This window comes from Hemitrygon akajei, chromosome 7 (genome assembly GCF_048418815.1).
Source record: "Hemitrygon akajei chromosome 7, sHemAka1.3, whole genome shotgun sequence".
Classification (NCBI taxonomy): Eukaryota; Metazoa; Chordata; class Chondrichthyes; order Myliobatiformes; family Dasyatidae; genus Hemitrygon; species Hemitrygon akajei.
In genome coordinates, this window is record NC_133130.1 from 73,022,599 (window position 1) to 73,045,640 (window position 23,042).

The 23,042-nt window shown below is 44.8% G+C and overlaps 2 protein-coding genes across 3 annotated transcripts in view; one reads left to right on the forward strand and one right to left on the reverse strand.

The window, feature by feature from the left end:
- The window catches only part of sertad2b (SERTA domain containing 2b), an 83,642-nt gene extending 67,527 nt beyond the window's left edge, over positions 1–16,115 (reverse strand). For both annotated transcript variants that reach the window (XM_073051226.1, XM_073051227.1), the window contains exon 1: positions 15,818–16,115. The gene's annotated coding sequence lies outside the window, so the exon portion shown is untranslated. The remainder of the gene's footprint in view (positions 1–15,817) is intronic.
- A 750-nt stretch (positions 16,116–16,865) lies between these two features.
- slc1a4 (solute carrier family 1 member 4) overlaps positions 16,866–23,042 on the forward strand; it is a 226,404-nt gene continuing 220,227 nt past the window's right edge. Inside the window, exon 1 of the mRNA XM_073051234.1 lies at positions 16,866–17,083. Coding sequence (XP_072907335.1) covers positions 16,978–17,083 — 106 coding nt within the window. The 5' untranslated portion in view covers positions 16,866–16,977. The remainder of the gene's footprint in view (positions 17,084–23,042) is intronic.

Here is a 23,042-nt window from a genome sequence, read left to right on the forward strand (position 1 = left end):
CACAGACCCAGTTTCCTTACAACCCCAGCTGGCTCATACTGGTAATTACCAATTAGCAGTTTACATTGTCTTATTAGAAGAGGCTTAATTAATATGAGCAGAGCTCAGATTTCACACATGACTGTGTGCAGGTGCTAACATGGAAGTCTCAGAATTAAAACTTATCCACACGCTGAGATGAACAGGTTTTGCAAAATAAAGAGTGGTGGAAAAGGATACTGACCGGCCTTCTCCAATTCATCCACTGCAGCCACTGCCAGACGGGGCCTGTGCAAAAATTTTGTAAAGTGTTTTTAAAAATCAAGTAATGAACTCTAGGCCCTTTGGTGTGACATTTGCCAGCGAATAACCCCTATCCTGTTTCATTCAGATACACTGCCTGGTTGTATTTAATTGGTGTAATTAGTGGATGCACGTACAGTTTCCTCCGTAAGCACGTAACGAAAAAACCAAGCATTTTTGTGACATTAATTGCTAACAATGATTTGCATCCCATTTGCCAGGAGATACCATTCAAATCAACTATCTCAATTACCAAAGTGGGATTCAAAAATCAAGCTGTGTCACACTGAAACAAAACGAGATCCCGGGCCATTCTCTACGCAGATGCTTGTATTCAGAGTGTAATTATCACCACAAAGTGGACCAAATTTAGACGCGAGGGCTAAGAAATCGCTCCAAGCTGCCCTTTTGGCACCTGAACAACCTTGGCAGTCACCCTCACGGAGTTATGGAAGTCTCATAGAGAGCGGGAATTTCACTAGCGAGATTCACTGAACAATTTTGGGGGGGGGGGGGGGAGGGGGAGGGGATGTGTGTGTGAGTGAGAGAGAGAGAGAGAGAGAGTGTGTGTGTCTGAAACTGGCATGGGGGGCCTTCAGCATGGCATTCCCTGTTGACGGGTCGCAAGTTCCTGCAGCTGCCGCCATTGAGCCCAGCAGGTGCGATCTTCGCAGGCTGCTCTTAAGGAGTCATGCCACCATTCAAACAACTTTGCTCCAACCACTGGGGAGTGTTTGCTGCTGAATAAATGGACACTGCAGTGATTGAAAGCGGGCAAATGTTTCCGAGTCCGAGGAACCTGGTGAACAACAGAGTCAACGGGAGGTACTTTCTTTGTCACTCCTCCTGCTGTACAACCAGGTGCTCCTGGCAGTGATGTCTCCACAAAACAAAACCTTTGCAGCCTTTAGATAGATAGATAGATAGATACTTTATTCATCCCCATGGGATGACAGCCATACCAGCATATATTTGTGTACACTCTCTCCAGTCCAGTGTCCCGAAAGTTGACGGGGGTCTCTACTTTCTGGTTATGGAGTTTGGAAGCAGTGGGCGGCAAAGTGGTGAGATGTGGTAAAGGTCAGAAGTCAACAGCAACAACCTGGGATGATCTCCAAGTCAGGAAGGCGAAAGTGACTTTTGATCTCGACCTCCGAAATGTAACTAAAAGTGCACTTGGGATTGGCAAAGGTCAAAGATCTCAGCGACGGCAAATTATTAAGGGTGAGGGCTTAAGTCGAAGAGTTCCGGGGAAACAGGATTAGTAAAACCTGGCGGCTGTTAGAGTAAATAGAACAGTCTATTTTCAGATCAGTGTGGTTAAAAATCGTACTGCAGATGAACGTATACAGACAAACTGGATCCACTTGGACCTACTTAACAAACACAGTTCATACAAAAGCCATTTTGCTGATGTGTTAAGGGTGTTGGCCACCATTTAGTACCATCCATCCAGAAACTGAGATATTTCCCTTCTGTTAGTTACATCTTTCCAGCATGTTGATCACTCATCCATTTACAGAATGGTCACCCTGCCTCAGCCAGAACTATGATGGGCTACCTCCCACCTTTATCAACGGCTCCCGTTAAACAAAGGACAAGCCCTGAAAGGTTATCTTGACATCCCAACTAGGCCTGAATGTTTTGCTGTCCATTTCACAAATAATTTATGACAGTAGAGGCATTCACTGTGCTTGTGCTGGTCAAAAAGCCGCTCGGCCCAGCGCCTGCCTTGAGTATGCCATGCTTTGCATCCCTGGCTCAAGGCAGCTGGATTCAGGGTACTGGGCTGTCCTAATAGGCTGCAATCCATGTAGGAATACTGAGCCTACGGCACCACTCATAGCACTGAGGTCAGGGTGGAGAGGGGACTGGGTGTTGGGTACTTAATAAACCTTTGCCTCATTCCCCTCAGCTCAATGGGAGGGAGTTCTCCATGGTCACGACCTGTGACCCATAACTCCCAGCTGCATCTCGGGGGTAGCTGTTGTTGTGAGTCATGTAACTCAGAACCCTCATCATCTTTGAAAAGGTTAACTTTAATTTCGCAATTTTTTTGTGGGGTTGGTCGGGGGGGGGGGGGGGAACCACTCTCAATTGGGCATTAGCTCTAAACACAGCCAAAAAAAACAAGGAGGCAAGGGATGAAGATGGTGTTGAGTGAAAAGAGCAAGTGTAGTTTGATTCTGTAAAGGGGCTAGATATTGTTTACACTGGAAGAACAAATGAATCTCCTGAACAAAGATCTATACTCCTCTGGGATAATTCATCCCCCCCCCCCCCCCCCAAGTACAGCACCGTGTTTTTTGGGGTGGGGAATGTCCAGATTTGCAGAAAGACGTGGAGCACACACTGCTGAATCTGCACTCACTGACTCAGTCAACCTGGAAACCAATTGACAGAAGATTTTATTTATGTTTTACGGAGCAGCCTTCACAATGATTTCCAGGAGAGAGAACGAGTGGGTCTGATAACAGAACCCCTTACGGAGTGTGATAAATGACTGCCAGGAACTGAGATCCAGGCGGCTGCTGACAAATATCTGAGGGGTGTGGCCGCTGATGTTCGACTACATGACGAGCACATTTCCCTCATAGATCCTCCTTCTCCCTCCTCTGCCCCTCCCCCATTGAACTCCACAGCTCTCCTGCCGCTGCCTATGCTGGGGCTGTTGCATCTCATCTGGCCCAATAATTAGCCAAAATGTGTATTCTGTTAATTTCTCTGATCAGTACTTCCCCCATAAAGACATCATGACAGTTGTTAAAGACTTAGAAAATACTCACACTAGATCTTAACCTACGCACACAGTCTCACACTGCAGGCTCTGCAAACAAAGGTTTGCATTTTGCCCTGTACTAAGTTTTTAATGCTTCTCTCCTGATTGACAAGGAGATACACCTGGCATTACAGCAATCGGAGCTTTTTTTAAAAAAAAAGTGTTACAACTGCAAGGAAGAGGCCCCCAAGTTTCTTTTGGCAGGGCTTAAGCTCTCATGAGGGGCTTTGACTGCCGGATATCAATGCCAAGACATTCCTCCTTGTCTTTCAACTAAAGAGTGTAGACCTAAAAGGAAGGTACTAGAGCTAGCCGTTCTCTAGAAAACCATTTCATACTTTTGTGTGTGGGTATGTGTGTTGTGCAGGAAATAAAAAGATAGGGCAAATGGGGGCCCTCATGTCCCCACCCCATATGAGAACGCTGTGGAACACTGGCCACAACTGCATCAACAAAAATCCTTACCCTGGTGTGGCCATTACTGTAAATAACTGCATATGCCTGGCAGGAAGGAAAATGGCGATGTGCCAAAAAAATTGCAACAGGTAAATATTAATTATGCATGCAAGCTGGAAGAAATAAAGGAAACAAAGTATTCCACATACAACACGACAAGAAACAATGGTGTGCAGGAAAGAACTTGAGATTACAGTATACCATCTCCATATTGATTCATCATATATTTTTAAGCCAAACTGATGCACAGAAGGAAGAAACCTGGGAGACAATGGAATGTGGCAATCTCGTTCGAGCAGAGAAGGTTAAGGGGAGATTTGACAGAAGTGTTCATGTAGGGATCAGATACAGTGGGGGAGAAAAGGAGAAATTCTTAACACAGGGGGATCAATAATTGGAGGACACAAAATTTAAGATATTATTAACTTAAGGCACCACAGGATTTTGTGTACTACTGTGCTTCATGTAAAGGGGCAATGGGGAAAAAAATCAATTTAATAGACTTGTGGGAGGAACATATTTGCAGAACAGTAAGGAATGACCAAAGTCATGGGACTGGCTGAAGAATTCCGCAGTGCCATCCCAATTAGTTTATCTGTACAAGTAGAAGAGACAAGTTCAATGTGGGGCATCTATACAAGTGTAAAATGAAGCAAGAGAGAAAGTCACTTAATTCATTTAAACCCACCAGTTATTTATCCACAAAAAGATTTTTTTTTAGAGTAGCTCAATTTATTTTAAACAGCATTTGAATTGTGCAACAAATCGCCATGGTTCAAGATACTGGAATACGCTCAACGTTTGTGGAATAACACAACACAGAAGGCCCATCTGGCCCATTGTACCTATTTCAGCTCTTGGAATGAGCTTTCCAACTAGTCCCACCTACTTTCTCTTTGCTCTCCACAGTGTGATCCCGATCACAACTGTTTACTGCAATACATAAAATGCTGGGGGAACTCACGCCAGGCAGCATCCACGGAGGGGAATAAACAGTTGCCTATTTGGACTGAGACACTTCATCAGGTCTGTAACGAAACTACACTAGGAAGGTGGGGGGAGAGAAAAGGGTAACGAGGAATGAGGGAAGAAGTACCAGAAGTGAGAGGAATCGATGTTCATGCCATCAGGTTGGTGGCTGCCTGGATGGAATAAGAGGTGTGTTGTTCCTTCAACCCGAATTTGGTCTTATCATGGCAATGGAAGTGGCCATGACTGAAGTAATTTCCGCCTGTAGTCCCTCCCCCACTTTCTAATTCTGGCTTCTGCCCCCTTCCTTTTCAGTCATGATGAAGGGGCTCTGCTCAAAGCACCGACTGTTTATTCCCCTCCATAGATGCTGCCCGACTTGTTGAGTTCCTCCAGTGTTTTGTGTGGGCTGCTCTCGATTTCCAGCATCTGCAGAGTCTCCTGGGTTTACTGCCAAAACCTTTTGGCTGTGGTATTAAAATGGTGAAAAACTAATGTACAATGTCCTGTGTATGTTACTAAAAAGGGCTTCTTTGGTTTGTTACGAGTAGGAATGCTTCTTTGTCTGTTAAAAGTTTCTCTTGCCGTTGTTTCGCTTTAGAATGGCTGATATGGTAATTGTATTCATTTGTTAATCAATGGGGAATGTTATTGTGTTTTGTGAGGCTGGGAACTTGGGGGAGGGGTTGCACGGGCTTGGGGTGTGAGGAGAGTCCGGAGGGAGACGCCGAGGAAGGAGGACGTGCGCTCGGACGACCACCGGAGAGTCCGAAGTGGGAGTTTCGGGAGGACGACCACCGAGGAGTCGAGTGGTTCGCTGGATGAGCTCCACCGATGTGCACTAAACTGACTGAACTTTGATAAGTTGGCGCCTTTTGTTTTTTTCTTGTATATATATATATTGTATTGCCTAATACTCTTTTAATTTTAGTAAACTCTTTAAAGTGTATTTCATACCGGTATTTGTTGTGGGTTTGATACTGTTGGCGGGCGCGAGGCATAAACTCGATTCTCACAGCACCTACATGTACGGGAGGTGGGTTGGTGTGTGGCTGGATCTCTTTTTCCCCTAGACATATACCAGCCTGTTGGGTAAGTGTTACACTAATAACGATTTTAAAAGAAGTTTTGAATGCTACATCTTACACTGGAGGAGCAGAGGAACAGATGATGTCTGGTGTACAATCCAGAGGATTTGACCTATCACAATGGGATGATAAACTCATGATGAAGAAAAACTTATTACAAAAGCCATTCTGGGCAAGATGTCCTGCTGTCTTGCGTGTTTAGGTTATGGGAGCACCCATCTCTGTTACTCTCATTGCAGGTACTTCTTTACTTTATAACTTTGATTTAGAATGTTGCTACCATATATTAAAAAAGTTCAAGTAACCTCTCTTGTTCAAATATAGAGACAATAACTGCAACAATCGGCTCTTAATACAATCAATATCCCAAGGTGTTCCCAGAAGTGATATTCAGACTAATTTTGACAACAAGTCAAATATCAACCATAAACTCAAAGATGTGGATCTTACAGCTGGCCTGAGAGAGGAAGAGGTGCGTAAATGGACACAATTGAAGATATCTGAGGTTACAGGAAATACAGCCAACAGTAGACAAAACAGATTAATATTTTAAATATCAATATTAAATCACATAACTAAAAACTCAGATTTCATTAAGGGAAATAGCAACATTAAATATATTCAAAATTGCTTATTGCAATATGCATTATTCACATCAATTCACTGCAACCTCTTAGATAATATTGTAGTTCACTCTTGAGAACCTGGAACAAACAACATGTACAAAAACAAGAAAAAGTTCTTTGGCAATAAAAGCTATTGGCCTTTGATGAATTACAAATTCTACAGTTAAAACTTAGAGAAGGGAATGCAGGTGAAGTACACGAGAAATCTTATGAGATTTCCAAAAGTCAGTAACGTATCGCAAATAAACTCACTGAGACAAAGAAAAAGAGTAAATATTAGACTCAATGATCTCAGTACTTAACAGCTGACATTAAAAAAAAGTCCTAAAAGAAAGCAAAAGGCGATAGATATCGTTACCACAATTTCTGGCTGGGCAGATGGGTAATTCTAAACCAGCAGAACAAATCCTACCTCAATATACTTCATACCTCTTGATGACAAAGGCAACTGCTTTGAACATGAACATTCTTTACTAACTAGACCAACACAAAGCAATGATAAATAATTAAAATCACTAAATTATACACATTGAAGGCTAGCAGATGATCACATTCACAAATAGTAAATTGCACAAGTTCACAGTTAAGGGTAAGAAAATGACTGCAGTATTGCGTTCTGCTGCGCAAAAGTGTTATTGAGCCAAATATGTGAAAGAGTGGGCAATGCATTCAACTAGAAACAGATGAAACTAGTTAATGGTGTTTGGCTATTGAGTGTCAGAAATGAAATGAAACAATCCATGAGAAACCTCATATTTAAGTGTAAATCCCAATATAAACACACAGTACAGTTCGCAGATACCACAACAAATATAAAAGTTCGGTGTGGTATGAACCTGAACTCCTGAGGAACAACAATAATTTTGAAGAAGTTTTGCAAAAAATTCTCCTAATTAAACTTGTGTTATATTGATGATGACATGATGTCCATTGACATCTGCAGTGCCCTGTTTGGGAGTGGAAAAGACAATGAAATTACTCCCAGATAAAGAGGAATTGGTAGGGATTTGTTCCACACTTGATCTTATATTCACATTTAGAGCACCTTCACAGCTCCTCCAGTACTTTGTCCAAATGGTCACTACACACACAAGCCGATTCACAGAGTATTATTAGACTGTGACCATCTTTGAGCTCATTTGCTATATTGAGTACACAATGGATTGGGGAAAAATACACTCGGACTGTTAAATCATTTTTGTTTTCTTTTCCTGACCACCAATTTTTTCAAAAAATTCCCAGAAAACAAAGTTCATTTTAGTATTATACTTAAAATGCTACCAACAATGAGGTGTGTGTTGTGATGAAGTGATGATGTGGGCACAGTAAAGCAATCGCTCATTTATATCACTTTGTTAATGACAGCATCAATTTGGATTTAATAAATCCAAACTCAGATTTTACATCAGCGTTTTTATAACAAATAACCAAGGGGAACAAAATCCTATCAGAGCCAATAGGCTGGGTTCACTCGTAAAACCGTAGGTGTTTACTGCCTAGCTAATCAGCATCCAGTGCATCAGATACAGTTTAAAATGCATTAAAAAGTACAGACTAAAATACCATCCTGAGAAAGGTTAAAAGCCATTCCACACCAAGGGTGGAAAAAATTCCTCCCCAGTCCAAGCTTAAAATTCTTCTTTCCACATCCAAAAATGCCAACATTTAGAGTTAAAAATCATAACCAAACTAAAGAAATTCATGTTTTCCCAACATTGAGTACTTTCTCACTTACACCTAATTTTTACACGTTTTCATCGCCACTGACTAAAACAAACTTGTGCTGTCCCTTAATGCTCAAGCTACCACACTTCTATCCAAGGCACAATGATGTTGGGGCTGGACAATTCACCGATGACAGTATAAGCCTCAAGGATAATTAAAGTAGCATCAGAGTCCAAGTTGGAAACTCTGCATCAAAATAAACATTTAGAGCTTACCAGGTATACAGGTTGATAGTTCTTCAAAATGCTACTTTTAACTTTGAGACTTGACTTAGATTTACCCCAGAATGTGGACATTGCTTGCAAAGCCACTGGTTATTGCTCCTGACTGCCCTTGAGAAGTTGCCTTCTAAACCTATCGCAAGCTGTGAGGTGCAGCTTCTCCCACGTATCCAATAGGTGCTACGTTTTGGATTTCTGATGCAGTGCTAATGCAGGAGTGCTGCTACCTTTCTGGGTCTGTGTGGTGTGCGACTTGCTGGGGAACTTGCATGTGGTAGTCCCATGGCCCTGTTCACCTTGTCCCTTGTGGCTAAGAGGTCTGAATTTGAGGATGAGGGTGGTGCTTGAGAAAAAGGAGAACTTCCATTTCACACAGTTCTTTACTCTGATGCCAGAATTAGTTAAAGATTTTCTGACATGCCTTAGTAGAAAGGATAGAATAATTTTTCAGATAATCCTGTAAATAACCACAGCAATCAGAGTCAGTGATCAAATATCTTCTATTGGACGTTAATTCCAAAATCTAATGTGTTCATGCACACATTTTGGGATGGCTTTTAACTGCTTTATTAAATAATTTATAAGCATTGATATGAACATCTTAAGTTCTGAATAGCAAATTTTAAATATGTTTAGTTTCACTCAATAAAGATGAAGTGGCTAGAATTCCATGGCCCGCTGAGTTACTGAGAGGGAAATCTTTGAAATTTACTATTAGGGTGATCAGCTGACAACCAAGGGAAATTACAGAAAGTTAAGTATTTAAAACACAGTGGATAGGAGGCCTGACTACAACAGGGCACTGTAGTGACCACAACTTTAAACTGCCCACAGCATCTGAAGCCTGTATGTGAACAAAGCTGTTGGAAAAAGTCTTCAGTACATTCGGATTCACATCCACACGTGTGAAAGCATCTTCAACTGCACTTCCCTCAAGAGTTTCATCACTCTACATTTCTTCTTTTTCTCCCATCCTGCTTCCCAAGAAATAAGCGTGAATTTGCAGAATAGAAATTCTATCTTTCTTGACTTCATTGTCATTTTACCCAGTTTCCAAATGTTTCATTTTGTATAACAGGTATCCAATACAAAATTAAAAATAGATAGGAGCGCTCTACAACGGGTAGTTAAAACTGCCCCAACACTTAACCATCAGCCGACTGCCATCATGGACATATATACAGAATGGTGCCAGAGAAAGGTCAGCGATTCATGAAGGCTCTAACCCACCCTCTCATGGACACTGTCTCCTGCTCCCATCAGGGAAGAGGCTACGTAACCTGACCACCAGACTCAAAAACAACAACTTTCCCCAAGCTGTCAGGTTGATCAACACCACCACTACCTTAATCACCTTATGTACAGATACTCCTGTACCTAGCATCACATTGTGTACATACAATCAGTATTTGTATAAAAACTAATCACATTTATTTTGTTCTTTATGCTTTATTGTGTTTTTAAATGCTGCATTAGATCAGCAGTAACAATCATTTCATTCTCTTATACGTTTGTGTACTGATGAATGGCAATAAACATCAGATCTGTGCTTCAGAGATTTGGCATTGAAATCTACTCAGACCCTCTCTATTCCTTGATAATCTAAAAGGCCTATGTTAATTAGAGCTGGGGTGGTCTTGATTCCTCTTGCTTTTCATGAAAGAGTGCACACCACGTAAAACACACCCAAGATATGAATGCAACACGTGAGGCCACAAGGAAAAAAGTGATGCACTCAACACATTCTCCCCAAAGTTCTCAGAAAAAGTCGGTAAGTCCTTAATCTTCTCTTCCTGGTAATATCTGGCAACTCTTTAAAGTCAAGTCAACATATAAAAAAAAAGGCTGCATGTGACTGAAACAACATCTCCCATTTTGCTCCCACCTCCTGAGCCCAAAGCTTCTGAAACCACTGAGTCACTACCATGAAGAGTACATCATCGTTACGTGCTGCTTAAGAGGGCAAGAGCTACAGCTGCACATAAAAACCAGTCATATTTCCTCAATTAAAAAACATATCTGGTTGGCCATTATACTGTATGGATTTGCATACCTCAAATTTTATAGCAAAGTTAAAAGAGCACTTCGTATATCATTTTCTTTCTTGCACCCACGTCTGCTTTAGCTGATTTTTTAAAAGTTATTTCTGCCACATACTCTGGTAACAACTTCCTTTGCTGCTTGTCCTCTCAAATAAAAGAGAATGCCATGATCTCTACCCAAGATTTACTTCACAACACAGGACAAAATGCACATAAGTGTCAGGCCAGCTATTTCACAGCATTTTTCCAACCCTATTTTTAAAGCTCAACACATGTCAAAGCTTTTTAAAACATATTTTCACTGAGGCACAAAAGCAACCATTTAGCACACTGGTAAAAATCTAACATTAGTTTTAATTACCCATGCACTTGACACAAATCAGGACAGAATTTAGATTATTTATCAAGTACATTTGCCCAGTAGCGCTGCACAAGGTCATTATTTAAAAATAAACTGTAAAATAAAACTACAAACAAGCAATCCAAGAGCAATTGTTAGCCTCAGTATAATCACTATGTTTTAAGTGTTACATGGCAAAAGGTCAGCCAGAACATTAATTAACCAGGCCTTCATTAAAGTGTGGAGACTTCATCAAGTTTATATAAACGGTTTCAGTATCTTGAGGAGAATTATACTGAAATATGTGACACCACCCAGTAAAAACAGAATTGTTTTCAATGTGCCCAGGGCACTACATGTAAAATAAAAAACTGAATTGTGCAGATTCCTGCTTCAGATAGTACTCCGCGTGCCTGCCATTAGCACTAGCAAAAGCCAAACATACTTTTTCACAGATGTTGGCTACCAACCTAATGGACCCACTGTGACCTCCTATAAAATACCATTCTGCCAAAGCAATTTAAATATAGTACATAAATGTTTAACCACTTGGCTGCCAAGTAGGTAATACTTTGGACATGGCATGAAGACTGACATCTGGAATTTTAGAAATTCACATGAACCGCGTTAATGCAGAGAACGATCAAGGATTCCATACTGTATCCATGCCAGAACAAAAACTACTGTTTCTTAAATTTATGAATTACTTAAGTTCTTGTTTGAAAAGAAACAACATTACACAAAGTGATATAGAATTTTGTAGCAAAATGGATTATAGAAGATCAAAAGCAATCAATTCTTAACTTTCTGGAATATTAATAGAACCATCATTTTTGAAATCAGACTATACTGCACATCACAATAATTATCACCAGAAATGCCACTATAAAGTTACAGCATCCACTGCATTTAACTGCTCTGAGCTGAAAAAAAAATCTACTTTCATATCACATGTGGAAACTCATTCTCGAATGTTCTTAGTGGGTTCCTGAGATGCACACATTGTAAAAATGAGGCAGATCTAAAAGGACAAGTTGATGTTATGTGTTTCTTGAGTCGTGGTTATGCCCAAGTTAGCACTTCAGGTTAAAAAAAAGCTCACAAAATCTGGTATTTTATGATCAAATTATTGAAATGGTGAATAATGGATATCCAGTGATAATTAAAAGAAAATTAATTATAAAAATAAGCAGGGAAGGCTTATCTGAGATCATAAACAAAAATAGGAAAACTTCGGCAACAAGGAGCAATAACATTCTTTGAAATACAAAGGATGAGTTTGTTTTTTTTCCCCCATGCACCCATTAACCTCCTGCTATGTAGTATTTAAAGCACATTTCTACGCTATTTTATTTTATTTTGTTAAAGAGACGATGAGGGGGGCCTTACAGACATCAGAATCGTCACACACACATATAAAGCTTCACAGAGAACTTGGCAAGCCGCTGGATAGATACGAAATACAAAAAAAGTGAATTATAAGGCTGTATTAGAAAGGATTTCATTCCAGTGACAACAGTTAATGAAGCTCATTTCATGTTCAACTGTCACCTCATCACTTAATGATCTTACACTTACTCTCAGAACAATCAGAAACATTACTTCCACCTCCCCCACAAAGCAAAGTGAGCTGGGATTAATAAAGTTTAATTACAAATTCTATCTGAAAGAAAATAATTCACACTGAGTAAAAGTAACCTGGATCCTGGGCCGGAAACAGCTGCCCTGCCACATACAGGAAGGGTGCGTGACCAAGCAGCGTGCAGCTTCAACAAGCATGTCAGATGTTCTTTACCATCGCAAGCTCAGGATTGTCAGTAACTCAAATGAAATATTCCTCCAATCTGAAAAGAGGGTTCCATCAGAGAACCTATCCCGGGCCACAAAGGGATAATGACCTTACACTGGGCACGGCGCAGGCCACAACACCTGTGGATTTAACTGGAAGTCAACTATTATCCTGACTGGGAATGGGGAGTATTTGACAGGCCCACACTCATGGCAGTTTAGAAGAATGGGGGGGGGGGGGGGGTGGTGAGATCTAATCGAAATCTATCGAATATTACAAGCCCTAGATAGATGGGACGTGCAGAGGATGCTTCCAATGGAAGGAGAGTCCAGGACTAGAGGGCTTAGCCTCAGGTTACAAGGATAGGCTTTTAGAACAGAGATGAGGAGGAATTTCTTAGCCAGAGGGTAGTGAATCTGTGGAATTCATTGCCACAGAGAGCTGTGGAAGCCACGTCATTGGGTGTATTTAAAGCAGACTGATATGTTCTTGATTAATAAGGGCAAAGGTTATAGGGAGAAGGCAGAAGAATGGGGTTTGAGAGAGAAAATATGCTATGATCAAATGGTGGAACAGACAGGATGGGCCAAATGGCCTAATTGTACTCCTATGTCTTATGGACTGGAGATACAGCTGAAGTTTACTCATACTACATAACTGAACCAAAGTTCAATACCGCACTCAGCGGGAGAGGCCATTTGTTGCAGTGCACGGTTTCAAAGTGCTCCGGTCCTTTGCCTCTTCTCAGTGTGGGGCCAATAAAAAGGGAGGTGTAAGCACAGCGGCCACCGAGTGAGCAGAGCAGTGCTAGAGTGGTCAGGCTTTGGCAAGCATAGGTGGAGGTTCTAACTAGTGTAGCTTTCAAGTAAGTATTGCTTTTCTGTTAATACATAGCTAGTGCGCTGAGAATGGGTCTGGAGGATGTGGTATGTTCTTTGTGTGAGATGTGGGAACTCTGGGAGACCTCCAATTTCCCTGATTACTGTATTTGCATAAAGAGCACTGAGCCGCATCTTCTTAGAGACCGTGTTAAGGAGCTGGAGTTGCAGCTCGATGACATTAGGTGGGAAAAGGGAGGAGGTCCCGAAGAGAGAATGGAGTGAGTTAGGCCGAAAGCAGAAAAGCAGGGTAACAATCTCTGGACTGGTGCCTGTGATGTTGGAGTCTATTATTACAGGTGAGGTTTCGGGGTATTTGGAGGCACAAGATAAAATAAGCCAAAGTCAGCATGGTTTTCCAAAGGGGAAAATTTGCCTGCCAAATCTGTTGGAATTCTTTGAGGAAACAACAGGCAGGATAGACAGAGGAGAGTCAGTGGATGTTGTTTACTTGGATTTTCACAATGCCTCTGACAAGATAAAAGCTCATGGTATTACCGGAAAAGATACTAGCATGGATAACAGATTGGCTGACTGACTGAAGGCAATGACTGGAAATAAAGGGGACCTCAGTGGCTCGTGGTGTGCCACAGGGGATGGTGTTGGACCACTGCTTTTCATTTATAGGTCAATGATTTAGACGAAGGAATTGATGGCTTTGTGGCCAAGTGTGCGGACAACACGAAGATAGGTGGCAGATGGAATATGGTAACAGGGAAGTGTAAGGTCACTTTGGCAGAAGGAATAAAAGTGCAGACTGTTTTCTAAATGGGGAGAAAATTCAACAATCAGAGGTGCAAAGGGACTTAGGAGCCCTCGTGCAGAATTTCCTGAGGGTTAACTTGCAGGTGGACTCGGTGGTAAGGAAGGCAAATGCAATGTTAAGTACTATTTTAAGGAGTGCAAAAGCAAGGATATATTTCTCAGGCTCTGATTAGACCTCACTTGGAGTACTGTGTGCAGTTTTGGGCCCCTTATCTAAGGAAAGATGTGGTGGTATTGGAGAGGGTTCAGGAGTATGATCCTGGAAATGAAGTGTTAACTTCTCCCTGTAACCTCTAATGTCCTAATTAATCAAGAACCTATCAACCTCCACCTGAACTATACCCAATGACCTCCACAGCCATCCCTGGTAATGAATTCTACAGATTCACCACTCTTGAAGCTCTTCCTCTCTGTTCTAGGTGGATGTCCTTCAATTCTGATGCTGTGCCCTCTGGTCCTCGCCCCCTCTCCCATTAGAGGAAACATCTTCTCTATCTCGGCCTTTCAATATTTGATAGATTTCAATAAGATCCCTCTGCGTTCTTCTAAACGCCAGTGAGCACAGGCCCATAGGCATCAAATGTTCCTCATAAGTTAACAGTTTCATTTTGGGCAGGAGAATAACATTGAGAGGGAGAATAAATCAGCCATGGTGGAATGGCAGAGCAGACTCGATGGGCCGCATGGCCTAATTCTGCTCCCATGTCTTATGGTCTTTTTATTTGAAAACTATTGAAAGTATCATTTTTCTCACCATACTAATCCTGTTTCTTTATGGATTGCTGACTTCTCTGCATTAATAATTTTATATTTCATTAAGTTGCACTTTCAGCCAAAAAGGTTCGAAGTGAAATACAGTGCTGCATTTTGTGCGACATGTTAGCACACAGTAAAGTAATGACTCAAATCCAAAGAAGCTTATTCACATAATGAATCATTTTAAAAAATGATCTAATGTAATCAACATTGCACCCCGTACATTCATCGAGCTTCTATACATCTTTTAAGATCACTGAGGCTTCAACTTGTCACGATGATAATCTCCCAATCTCCCGTGCACTGTATTCAGTTGTGATAGGGGTCACCACCGTATACAATAGTGATCTTTCTGACTATTGGCCAGCTGTTCCAAAACATCAAATATCCAACGGTTCAGCATTACAGAAACAGCCTGATCTTTCTATGGAAATCTCGTTGAACTTTGCACAATAACTCGCAAGGCCACATTTACGCAAATGTATAAAAATGCACAGCTAACTGGCATTTACACAATCGTAGAAAGTTGCATTTTTTGTTAAAAAATGTAACTAAGCCAACAGTTTCCTAATCGCTAAACATCGTGTAGTCTCTGCCCGTGCAGAAAGAAAATCGAATCACTGAGGATAACTGCAGGTAACTGGCGTATTCGGGTTTACGGGGAGTAGTTGGCTCTCTCGGGCTGGTGTGCTGACAAGTGCAGTGGATGTGGATTCAGAGCAGCCTCGGATCCTCCTCCAATGCCAGGCGCGCTTTAACCCGCAATAGCTACTCCGCTCCTCTCGCAACGGGACCGGCGCCAGCGTTCCGCTGCATTTTACTAAATACCCCGATCTACACTTCCAAAGTTCGCTTCCATCGACACCAAACGAAACCGAGCGTCGGATTAACAATTGCTGCCCCTTGAAATACATAGACGTATGTTTGTGTGTGTGTGTGTGTGTGTGTGTGTGTGTGTGTGGGGGGGGGGGGGGGGTTATATTTATAGCTGTCTACAGAGTCGCACTCGGGCCAGCAGCAGCTATCCTTTATCTACTCTCCCCAAACTGGACTAGGATCCAGAGCCCCAGAGTCTCCCGACACCATGATGGTCACACTTACCCTCAGTGACAACTCTCCGTCCACTCCGAGAAGGAACCAAAGGAACCCAGCGGGGAAAGGGGAGGGGGGGTTACTGTGTTTATTTAAAAAGAGATATAAAAACCAAAAATACTTTAAACAAAATCTCGCAATCGCTTTTATAAACCGCTACAAAACAATGGAACTAAAGTGTGCCGTGCTATCCCATTCCTCCAAACTATCTGGATCCCTCTTCAGTCGAACTTCTTCATATTGTTACAATGAAACAAGTCGAGACAGGAGCGAGACACTCCGCGCAGCGGCCGCCGCAGACACCTCGCTGATTGATGGGCTGCGCAATCGTTCATAGGCTCTTCCCGGCCGCTTCAGCCCGCCCACCGCCCCCGTTCAGGCCACCGGCAACGAGCGTTCCCGCGAAGGACGGCGCTGTGAGCCACTGACAGGCCGGCTATGGAAATGAGCTCCCCCGGCGGCCCCGCCCACCCAGCGCGGCGTCACTGAGCGCTGGGGGAAATTGCTACAAGGATGGGAGGTAGGGGGAATACATCGAGTTGTTTGTTACAGGATCCCGGGATTGTTACTTCATCCTATTATGCAACCACAGGGTTGTCACAGTGAGATCCACTCAGACCGCCGGCATGCTGATAGTTCGGGACAATGTTCTTAAACTACTATTTGAACACGCCTTCCAGAAACACAAACAAAACTAGTGTCACTTGCGGTGCAGAATCCCATTGACACGGTTAAAAGAGGTTATTCTGAATAACTTGTAAATATTTAAATGGTTATAAGTGAAAATATAATATTCAGGATATCTCAGACAAAGAGTAGGTGCAAGCCTGTCATAACTGCGGGGAAAGTGACCAACTACGTTTGCTTGAAATACTATCCCAAGAGTAGGTTTCCTTACAGCTAGTTAGATTCGGCCGATATTTGCATGTATAAATAGAAAATGAAGTAGCAAAATGCCAGTGGAGTGCGTCACGTTACAGATTGGAGAGCACAGAGGCGGGATTTCCGCTCGGCCCCAGTAAATCAAACCCTCTGGCTTCCGGCAAGTGCAGGCGATGACTGGAGCTTGGAGCGCGGTCAACACACACAGCAGCGTGTCGACACTGCAGATAGCATAGCCATGTTTTGAAATTCTCCAATATTACACGCAGCACCGACAACCTGTGCTCATGATAGGCTTTCCGCACTACAAAGCGTTCCCAGACACTTCGCCTGGGCCATATTGGGAGATTCGTACGGGGACATTAGGGCAAATTACCCAAATCTTGCTCAAAGGTAGGTTTATAGAAAAAAACGTAAGAGGCTGAGGGTGGGAAAATATTGGATTTCAGGACCTACCGAGCTGAAGGCTTATCCGCTAGTATAGATGATATACCGAAGGCCAGAGCGTGGGAGATCGGAGTCATGGGGATATAGGCATATTAAATATCACAGTATTTGTCATAAAAGGCTTAATCGCAAACTTGGAAATAAGGCAAGAGAAAATGTTCCCACCAGGATTAGAGAATCATACTGTATTTCAGGAGAAACTTTTGCCCACCTTCTCACACCAGCACTGGTTGCGTTGAAGTGGAAACTATGTAAACGTCATAAACAAATAGGGTGATAGGGTTGGATCAAGTTGAATGTGGGCTCCCATGGAGCAAAAAAAAGCAGGGGCATAGACTGGTCATGAGTCATATGTAATTGTACTAGCAAATATGTAAAAAAAAATGAGAGATTGAATGCAACAGAGTTATAGTGTAAACAGGTCCTTTGGCCCAACTTGTCCATGCTCACTTTTCTTCAATGAACTACAGTATACAGTAATGTCCCTTGTAGGATACCTTAACATGAGTGAGTATTAAAGGATGTTTCCAGTAAGCAATGTATCCTGAATAAACTTCAGTTACATTTTGTAGCAAATGGTGCTAAATTTGCAGTATTCTGTGAACTGCTATGACTTGTGTTTCTTCTGTGTTACTGAGTAATTAATCATAGTTAATACTCAACACAGTAATGAAATATTAGTGAAGATGTTGTATTTGACACTTTATGCAAATCTGCATAACCACTGTGGCCTAATAGCATTAGTCAGCAAAACACAGTTATTTGGATGACCTGACCCAGCCGACAGCGACAATAGAAATAAGGTCATCTTTATTCACAAAGTGCTGGTGGAACGCAGCAGGCCAGGCAGCATCTATAGGGAGAAGCGCTGTCGACGTTTCAGGCCGAGACCCTTCGTCAGGACTAACTGAAAGGAAAGATAGTAAGAGATTTGAAAGTAGGAGGGGGAGGGGAAAATGCGAAATGATAGGAGAAGACCGGAGGGGGTGGGGTGAAGCTTAAGAGCTGGAAAGGTGATTGACGAAAGGGATACAGAGCTTGAGAAGGGAAAGGATCATGGGACGGGAGGCCTAGGGAGAAAGAAAGGGGGAGGGGAGCACCAGAGGGAGATGGAGAACAGGCAGAGTGATGGGCAGAAAGAGAGAAAAAAAAAGAGGAGGGGGAAAAAAACTAAATATATCAGGGATGGGGTAAGAAGGGGAGGAGGGGCATTAACAGAAGTTAGAGAAGTCAATGTTCATGCCATCAGGTTGGAGGCTACCCAGCCAGTATATAAGGTGTTGTTCCTCCAACCTGAGTGTGGCTTCATCTTGACAGTAGAGGAAGCCATGGATAGACATATCAGAATGGGAATGGGACGTGGAATTAAAATGTGTGGCCACTGGGAGATCCTGCTTTCTCTGGCGGATAGAGCGTAGGTGTTCAGTGAAACGGTCTCCCAGTCTGTGTCGGGTCTCAACAATATATAAAAGGCCACACCGGGAGCACCGGATGCAGCACCAACATATAAAAGGTATCCCTTTTGCCAATCACCTTTCTGGCTCTTAGCTTCACCCACCCCCTCCGGTCTTCTATCATTTTGCATTTTCCCCTCCCCCTCCTACTTTCAAATCTCTTACTATCTTTCCTTTCAGTTAGTCCTGATGAAGGGTCTCGGCCCGAAACGTCGACAGTGCTTCTCCCTATAGATGCTGCCTGGCCTGTTGTGTTCCATCGGCATTTTGTGTGTGTTGCTTGAATTTCCAGCATCTGCAGATTTCTTCATGTTCATCTTTATTCATTGTGTTTTTAAAACTTTGCTGTGAAGAATATCTACTGCATCTTCCTAGGCGACAGTAACTTCAAAAGCAATTTCAACTAAAGACAAAATCGGCTTTGTCAAATTGTGAAATCTCAGGTTTGTGTTTAACAAAAAGAAGCAAACCGTAATGCTGCGGCAGGTAGCAGGAGAGTAAATCCTAGGCTGGACAAGTGAGTCATGGGAATTGTGGAGGTATCTGTCATGCTGCTGGAACTGCTTGTAAACATGTGCACACATTATGAGAGGCAGAAGCACAATTAAGTGTGAAGTATGTATCTAATGTAAAGAGCAGAATATCATTATGTTACAGCAGAAAGTAAAACTGCACTTTATGTTTCTAATCGCAACAGAAGTTTAAGTATGCATTGCATGTAGGGATTTGAACTAAATTTCCAAAGTACACATCTCTTTTTCTCTCATTCTTTCTCTTTATCAAGTTATATGAGAACTCATTGGTTTTAAGAGTAGTCACCAGGGTGGCAGTTTGAAACTGACTAGCAAGGATTAATGACATGACACCAATTGCATCCCGATGTCAGCACTGAAGGTTGACAATTGTGATTTTTCTAGTTCTACAACAAATCTTTTCAGAGTGTGAATTCCAATTACTTCAGAATCAAAATCAGGTTTATTGTTACTGACAAATGTTGTGAATTTTTTTTGTTTTGCTGCAGTAGTACAGTGCAAGACATAAAAATTATGATATGTTACATCAGAAGCACACTGTCCTTTACCATAAAAAAGAGGTTGTTAACAGTATTCAAGAAATGAAATGTATTAATTGCAAATGCAGTGATACGAACATAGTCTCTGTTATGCAGTGTCGGGGAACGCGAGGGGACCGTACAGTGTAAGGGAACGCGAGGGGACCGTACAGTGTCGGGGAACGCGAGGGGACCGTACAGTGTAAGGGAACGCGAGGGGACCGTGCAGTGTCGGGGAACGCGAGGGGACCGTACAGTGTCGGGGAATGCGAGGGGACCGTACAGTGTAAGGGAACGCGAGGGGACCGTGCAGTGTCGGGGAACGCGAGGGGACCGTGCAGTGTCGGGGAACGCGAGGGGACCGTGCAGTGTAAGGGAACGCGAGGGGACCATGCAGTGTAAGGGAACGCGAGGGGACCGTACAGTGTAAGGGAACGTGAGGGGACCGTACAGTGTAAGGGAACGCGAGGGGACAGTGCAGTGTGATGGAACACGAGGGGACTATCGTGCAGTGTGATGGAACGTGAGGGGACTATCGTGCAGTGTGATGGAACGCGAGGGGACTATCGTGCAGTGTCAGGGAACGCGCAGTGTAAGGGAACGCGAGGGGACCGTGCAGTGTAAGGGAACGCGAGGGGACTATCGTGCAGTGTCAGGGAACGCGCAGTGTAAGAGAACGCGAGGGGACTATCATGCAGTGTAAGGGAACGCGAGGGGACAGTGCAGTGTAAGAGAACGCGAGGGGACCGTGCAGTGTGACGGAACGCGAGGGGACCGTGCAGTGTGATGGAACGCGAGGGGACCGTGCAGTGTAAGGGAACGCGAGGGGACAGTGCAGTGTGACGGAACGCGAGGGGACCGTGCAGTGTAAGGGAACGCGAGGGGACCGTGCAGTGTGATGGAACGCGAGGGGACAGTGCAGTGTAAGGGAACGCGAGGGGACCGTGCAGTGTAAGGGAACGCGAGGGGACTATCGTGCAGTGTAAGGGAACGCGAGGGGACCGTGCAGTGTAAGGGAACGCGAGGGGACCGTGCAATGTAAGGGAACGCGAGGGGACTATCGTGCAGTGTAAGGGAACGCGAGGGGACCGTGCAGTGTAAGGGAACGCGAGGGGACTATCGTGCAGTGTGAGGGAACGCGAGGGGACTATCGTGCAGTGTGATGGAACGCGAGGGGACTATCGTGCAGTGTAAGGGAACGCGAGGGGACTATCGTGCAGTGTAAGGGAACGCGAGGGGACCGTGCAGTGTAAGGGAACGCGAGGGGACCGTGCAGTGTAAGGGAACGCGAGGGGACGATCGTGCAGTGTAAGGGAACGCGAGGGGACCGTGCAGTGTGACGGAACGCGAGGAGACCGTGCAGTGTGATGGAACGCGAGGGGACCGTGCAGTGTAAGGGAACGCGAGGGGACCGTACAGTGTAAGGGAACGCGAGGGGACTATCGTGCAGTGTAAGGGAACGCGAGGGGACCGTGCAGTGTAAGGGAACGCGAGGGGACCGTGCAGTGTAAGGGAACGCGAGGGGACTATCGTGCAGTGTAAGGGAACGCGAGGGGACAGTGCAGTGTAAGGGGACAGTGCAGTGTAAGGGAACGCGAGGGGACTATCGTGCAGTGTAAGGGAACGCGAGGGGACCGTGCAGTGTAAGGGAACGCGAGGGGACTATCGTGCAGTGTAAGGGAACGCGAGGGGACTATCGTGCAGCGTAAGGGAACGCGAGGGGACTATCATGCAGTGTAAGGGAACGTGAGGGGACCGTGCAGTGTAAGGGAACGTGAGGGGACCGTGCAGTGTAAGGGAACGCGAGGGGACTATCGTGCAGTGTAAGGGAACGTGAGGGGACCGTGCAGTGTAAGGGAACGCGAGGGGACTATCGTGCAGTGTAAGGGAACGTGAGGGGACCGTGCAGTGTAAGGGAACGCGAGGGGACCGTACAGTGTGATGGAACGCGAGGGGACCGTGCAGTGTAAGGGAACGCGAGGGGACCGTGCAGTGTAAGGGAACGCGAGGGGACTATCGTGCAGTGTAAGGGAACGCGAGGGGACCATGCAGTGTAAGGGAACGCGAGGGGACCGTGCAGTGTAAGGGAACGCGAGGGGACCGTGCAGTGTCAGGGAACGCGCAGTGTAAGGGAACGCGAGGGGACCGTGCAGTGTGATGGAACGCGAGGGGACTATCGTGCAGTGTGATGGAACACGAGGGGACTATCGTGCAGTGTGATGGAACACGAGGGGACTATCGTGCAGTGTGATGGAACGCGAGGGGACTATCGTGCAGTGTCAGGGAACGCGCAGTGTAAGGGAACGCGAGGGGACCGTGCAGTGTAAGGGAACGCGAGGGGACTATCGTGCAGTGTCAGGGAACGCGCAGTGTAAGAGAACGCGAGGGGACTATCATGCAGTGTAAGGGAACGCGAGGGGACAGTGCAGTGTAAGAGAACGCGAGGGGACCGTGCAGTGTGACGGAACGCGAGGGGACCGTGCAGTGTGATGGAACGCGAGGGGACCGTGCAGTGTAAGGGAACGCGAGGGGACAGTGCAGTGTGACGGAACGCGAGGGGACCGTGCAGTGTAAGGGAACGCGAGGGGACCGTGCAGTTTAAGGGAACGCAATGGGACTATCGTGCATTGTAAGGGAACGCGAGGGGACCATGCAGTGTAAGGGAACGCGAGGGGACCGTGCAGTGTAAGGGAACGCGAGGGGACCGTGCAGTGTCAGGGAACGCGCAGTGTAAGGGAACGCGAGGGGACCGTGCAGTGTGATGGAACGCGAGGGGACTATCGTGCAGTGTGATGGAACACGAGGGGACTATCATGCAGTGTAAGGGAACGCGAGGGGACCGTGCAGTGTGATGGAACGCGAGGGGACCGTGCAGTGTGATGGAACGCGAGGGGACTATCGTGCAGTGTGATGGAACACGAGGGGACTATCGTGCAGTGTGATGGAACGTGAGGGGACTATCGTGCAGTGTGATGGAACGCGAGGGGACTATCGTGCAGTGTCAGGGAACGCGCAGTGTAAGGGAACGCGAGGGGACCGTGCAGTGTAAGGGAACGCGAGGGGACTATCGTGCAGTGTCAGGGAACGCGCAGTGTAAGAGAACGCGAGGGGACTATCATGCAGTGTAAGGGAACGCGAGGGGACAGTGCAGTGTAAGAGAACGCGAGGGGACCGTGCAGTGTGACGGAACGCGAGGGGACCGTGCAGTGTGATGGAACGCGAGGGGACCGTGCAGTGTAAGGGAACGCGAGGGGACAGTGCAGTGTGACGGAACGCGAGGGGACCGTGCAGTGTAAGGGAACGCGAGGGGACTATCGTGCAGTGTAAGGGAACGCGAGGGGACAGTGCAGTGTAAGAGAACGCGAGGGGACCGTGCAGTGTGACGGAACGCGAGGGGACC